General features: G+C 34.6%; 1 protein-coding gene across 1 annotated transcript; it reads right to left on the minus strand.

The window, feature by feature from the left end:
• Nucleotides 1-4,049: 4,049 nt before the first annotated feature.
• LOC115977810 (protein ENHANCED DISEASE RESISTANCE 2-like) lies at nt 4,050-5,286 on the minus strand. The gene has a single exon (XM_031099839.1). The coding sequence runs from the start codon at nt 5,206-5,208 to the stop codon at nt 4,276-4,278; it is 933 nt and encodes a 310-aa protein (XP_030955699.1). The 5' UTR covers nt 5,209-5,286; the 3' UTR covers nt 4,050-4,275.
• Nucleotides 5,287-5,669: the final 383 nt, after the last annotated feature.

The raw sequence follows: 5,669 nt of genomic DNA on the forward strand, positions 1-5,669 counted from the left end.
AATCTAATAAAGAAAACCAAATATACTTATTCAGGAGGGGAAAAAATAAAGTAAACCAAATAGATTCAGTTCATCTGCATCGTGAAGGTTCTCTCTTTGAATCTTTTCCTGCCATTATAATTGAAACGCATTTGGATTTGATGTTTGATACGCATGAGAACTTTATAGTACAACAAAACCGTAAGTTGTGATTAACAAGTGTCAACTCCCTCCACGGAGTAAAAAATTCAAGCAAGAAGAGCTGAAATGAATCAAAGTAGACCATCATTTCAATAAAAAGCCATTCATCTACCCACATTATGGTTCTCTTTCTCTCTCTCTAAAACGCAAGTCTTAAGAGCCCGACACATTTGACTATGCCCTTCTCATCCATTCAGGGCTCCAAAATGCACTATAAATTTGGCCCATTTATTCTGTAAACTGCCTTTTTTTAGAGCCGGATATTTATTTATTTTGTTGGCTGATTGGGTTGGACATATAGTTGAGCAATACTAGTCTTCTAGAGAGTAGAGTCACCCGAAAAAAGAATCACAAACTTTTTTTTGTAATTTATTGAGGTTGTAAGTTATAATTTAGCAGTGTTATGAATATAGTTTTGGGCCCATTTCAGACCTAAATCAATAATTTAGCAGTGTTATGAATATAATTTAGCAGAAAATATTTCGATACTAGCCAATTTCGGTATACTGTTTTGGGTTACCACTAATAGATATATATATATAATCTAGATAATTTATTTTCACATGGATACACTATTGACACCATTTTTATTATAAACAAATAGCAACATATCATCTCAATAGCTATATTAAAAATAAAATTATAAAATTTTTGAGTCAAAAAAAATTTTTTTTTTTTTGGGCTGAATTTTTGAGTCAAAAAGTTAAATCCAATAATTTCGACCAATACGATATGGGTCTTCAGACTAATGCAACTAGATAACAAGTGAGGTACAATATTTATATTTTCAATAAGTGATATTTGAGAAAGTAAGGGAGTGTTTGGTAGAGTAGTTTAAGAATTGTTATTTGGAGTTTTTTCAAATACGTGTAGGTGAAAATGTGTATAATATTGTTTAAAATGTGAAAATGTGAGTTTAAACTCACTCACCAAATAGGCCCTCAATCTTCACAGAAAACCCAATGAGTGCTCCTGAAAACAAAAGCCCATAGGTGTCAAAATTGGCCCATTTTCTTTGGTTCTTGTCCACAATTGGGTAATAGCAAAATCGACTCTGAAGCTGTCATTGTTGGATTAGATTTGAAACTATTTCAGACCTAAATCAATAATGAACGAAACATCCCACAACGTATTGGTGATGGACTTTGATGGACTATTTAAGGTTTTTTTTTTTTTTTTTTTTTAATAATTGACTATTACAATTCCTCCCTCAAAAAATAAGAATAAATAAATAACTATTACAATTCCCAAAATATGCCTTAAATCATTTTCCAAATTCATCAAAACTCTTTTTTAAAATATCAAAATAAATACAACCAAAAAAATAAGAATAAAGATAATAAAATACACTTATATGTAGGATCAAGTTGGGAAAAATAATTTCTCAAAAAAAAAAAAAAAGTCAGGTCAAATTAGTTGAAAAAATTATCATCTTAAACTCAACCCAATCTGAGGCTTAAAAAATAAATTGTAACTCAAGTTTAACACGCCAGTTCACGAAAAAACAACTTGAGACATCAAGTTTTTTTTTTATTATTATTAGAAGAAGAGACATCAAGTCGAGTTGAGTTGAGTAACGGGTTGGTTCAGTTTAATTGAATTCATAAATTTGATGCACACTTCTAATATCAAATATAACGACTTTCTAGCTTTTCTTGACAACAATATTAAAAAGTGTTATAAAATATGTTATTTAAGTTAATACATTGGGTTACTATATTTGGTTAATATTTACGCCTATAAAAAAGAGTATATATTTTTTAAATTATATTTTTTTATTATTATTTTTTTTTTACAACACATAAATAACTCCGAAACAATAAAATGGTATCAAATAATATTAAAATATTTTTTTCTCGTAACTGAATCGAAACAGCTTGCGCTACTTTTCTTTCTTTCTATTTTTAAAGTAAAGCGGTAGATTTTATTAATTGCCAAACTTGCCCATCAAACTTGTACATTATCATTGATAAAATTAGGCAATACAGGGTGGGCCTTGCTTCAACCAAACCTATGCTTGTAGGCGGGTTGGAGAAGCACAAGATAATTCATTGGTAGCTTTGTTGCAAGCTTTGCCCACACATTAATGATACTCCACTCTTCTGAAAACCTTTGTAAATTTCTTTGACATCTTCCAGAGTATATGGCGAACGTTGCACGGTGACGGTGTTGGCGAGTAAATTAAGTACTGAGAGTATAACTCAATATATGCATCACTGTCAAGGAGGCTGATCTACAGGCCAACTTCCATAACTAAATTAGCATCATTGAACTTATATGGGCCAATAGCTTTTCCAAGCACCAAGTAAAGTAGATGCCTGGGTTACTAAAGACAATGACGCTAACTTGCATTTATGTCCATTCCTGTGGCATCCAAAAGGAATGAAACATGGGGCTTTATTGCGTAGGCTAGACTACATAAACAAGATCAAAAGGCATGGGTATGCGCATGCGCATGCGTACGCCGCCCTTGTTATTTTAATGAAATAGAAATACTAACAAGTGATGGGACACAAGTTGCCTAGCTGAATAGCAAACGGGTGCATTTGGTGAATGCTACCAACTCAACATTTCTCACACAACATCAAGCGAGCGGACAAGGCTTTTTTTTTTTCTTTTTTTTTTTCAATATTTAGGTGTCGTTCATTAGATTCTCATTTTAAAATTCAGTCACGTGATTTTTTTCTCACGGGATAAAAGTGTATTTTTAGTTAAATACAACCACATAACTGAATTTTAAAAGAATTTTAAGAAACAACACTTAAATATTATACCTAAATTTTGATCCTTATAAAAATAGTTGTAATTCTAAACTTATTGTTCAGTGAAGTGATAAGTACAAGTGGGAAATGTGTTGATTCTATTCATATATTTGACGGATGATATTAAAATAATAAAAGGAGAACATTATGATGTCTAAAGCTAAGAAATCCCTTGAAACAAAAGGGGATTGTCGTACAAGGAATGCTATGGCGTTGCTTAGGCAAAATGATGCGCTTCCATCCCCGTCACATTAAAAGCGAACCCACCACCCAAATCTTAACAGTCCCCGTCCCACCAACCGCCGCCCAACAAAAATATATTCTACTACTTATTAATCAATTCCTCCATTAAAAGAAAAAGACGGCTAAAAAAAGAGCCAAAAGTGCATTGCTAAACAAAAATGAAATAACCAACCACACCGAACAACCGACCACCACACACAATCACCAATTCTTTTTAGCTAATTCCTCATGTATTCCCACTATTCTCAATAATCATAATCATAATCATAGCTCTTATATGGTTTCACTTAACTCAATTGGTAAATCTTTGATGGTTGTATAAAATATCTGAAGTTTAATTTCTACTTAGACCAAAAATTGATTGGTGTCTTAATTTGATAATGAAAAGCTATCGTCAAGAGTAAACGTATAAGTTAAAACTCTCTCAAAAAAAAAAAAAAATCATAACCCTCATTTTCTAATACAACAAAATTAGAGACACACGGACCAGCTTCACAACATATTCTATTAAAAATGATGAAATCCATGTAAACAAGAATAGACCAAAGTAAAATACTATTCAAACTCGTTGTTTATTTTTTTATTAAATGTGAATTTAGGAAATCTAATTATTAAATTACATATCATTATTATCATATTCTTCATATTTGTAAAAGCAAGATAAAAAATTAATTGTTATATCGTTGTTTGAGTGTTTAAAGTTCAGGTTTTACCGTTTAAAATTACGTATAAAAAATAAATTTATTTATATATTAAAAAATAAGTTTACATGAATGATAAAAACATAATTATAAAAAAAATATCTAAAAAAAAAAGTCATCCAACAATTAGACTTTTATAATTAATATCCAATAAAAACTCCAGAAAGAGAGAAAGAAAGAAGAGGAAATCAAAGCAATGTTATTTGTTTTGTTGCCATTTACATCTACATCATCCACCAATCCCCATTAAAAAGGGGACTAAAAATTACATGATCCTCGTTACATTTCCCCCCCCCCAAAAAAAAAAACCTCGACACAACTAAAGTAAATAATCCCCATAAAAAATAATATATATATTTCATTTTCTTCCTCATTAACGATCATCGTTATTACTTATTATCATCATCATCAAGATTTTCGGATTTATGGTGATTCACCTTAGCAAAACCCAGCCCACGCGAATTTGGCGGCGCGTGAACAGCATCGACGACCGTAGATGACGACATTTCCATCTGGCAAACCCTAACGGCCCCGAAAAGCCTCTCCGGCAACTCATCCTCCGCTTGCCCCTCCACCACAAACCCCATGTCGATCGTTACGCTCGTCACGTACCCCAATGCGAGGTGAAGAATGGCGTTGGCTATGGCGGAGCTTCCGATATCGACGTCGATCTCTAAGTAATTGGCTCCTCTGTGGTAGTTACACGTCAGCGCCTTCCCTAACAAGCACGCGCTGTAGCTTCCAACCGTTTTTTTAACGATCCACGGGCCTTTGACGATCCGGTTCACGATCTTGAACCGCTGGTTCCGGAACGCATCGTCGCCGTGGACGAACCGGTGGAGGAGCGAGCCGAAGGGTATAGGCTCCTCTGTGGCGAAGTAGAAGACAGCGTTGTGGTGGTCCTTACCTGGAATTTGGAGATTCACGGCGAGTATGAACGATTTCAACGATTTGCCTTGGGACTGAGCCTTGCGGAGCGCGTTAGCTACACGGTTGTCCGGGCGGGCGAGTACGTTGTCGAGCTTGGTACTCGATTTGAGCCAGTCCATTCCGGCCGGCGCGAGTAGGTAGTCGCCGGAAGGCGATTTGGTTCTTTTGGTGAGGTAGTTTTTGGAGCGGAGAGAGAAGAGGTCGCCTGGCGGTGAAGCCCAGCCGTTTGTTCCTGTGTGGAGGTCCACGTGGCGGAGGGATCCACCGTTGATCGCTTCGGATATCCACCCCGCCATTGTCGTAGTGGTGGTGGTATTGGTGGAGATGGAATCGTTGGATCGGGAGGTTCGGGCTCCGGAGCTGGTACGATGCTTTTGCTTCGTTGGGCACATGTTAATTTGTAGAAAGGAAAAAAAAAAAAAAAAGTTATATTCTCTCTTTTTTTTTTTTTTTTGTTTCTAGTTCTCAGACTCTCTCTCTCTCTCTCGCTCGCTCGCTCGCTCGGTGAGTGGTGGTGAGGGAGCAAAGAAGTTTCGGTTGAGTTTAAGGTGATGTGTTGTTAAATTAATAACTAATATGAGAGAGGAAATAAGTGTGACCTTGCATTTCGAAGAAACTACGAGACAAGCCCTATCCTTAGCTCCACTTTTTGGGATTTGATTTGAGACATAGACAGCTAATTTTTCAATTAACATAATAATTATTATATATATAAAATAAAAAATAAAAACTTTTTTGTTTACTAACAAAATTTACGATAGAATTAAGATTATTATATAGGGTCCGGTTAACGTATGTCCTTAAGGTACACATTAAAATTTCTATTTTTGGAAATATTTTCTCCAAAATTGAA

The sequence above is a fragment of the Quercus lobata genome, chromosome 2 (assembly GCF_001633185.2).
Source record: "Quercus lobata isolate SW786 chromosome 2, ValleyOak3.0 Primary Assembly, whole genome shotgun sequence".
Lineage (NCBI taxonomy): Eukaryota > Viridiplantae > Streptophyta > Magnoliopsida > Fagales > Fagaceae > Quercus > Quercus lobata.

Bases quoted from the DNA above. Each gene is read 5' to 3' on its own strand.
- LOC115977810 (XM_031099839.1), bottom strand. From the start codon at position 5,208: ATGTGCCCAACGAAGCAAAAGCATCGTACCAGCTCCGGAGCCCGAACC.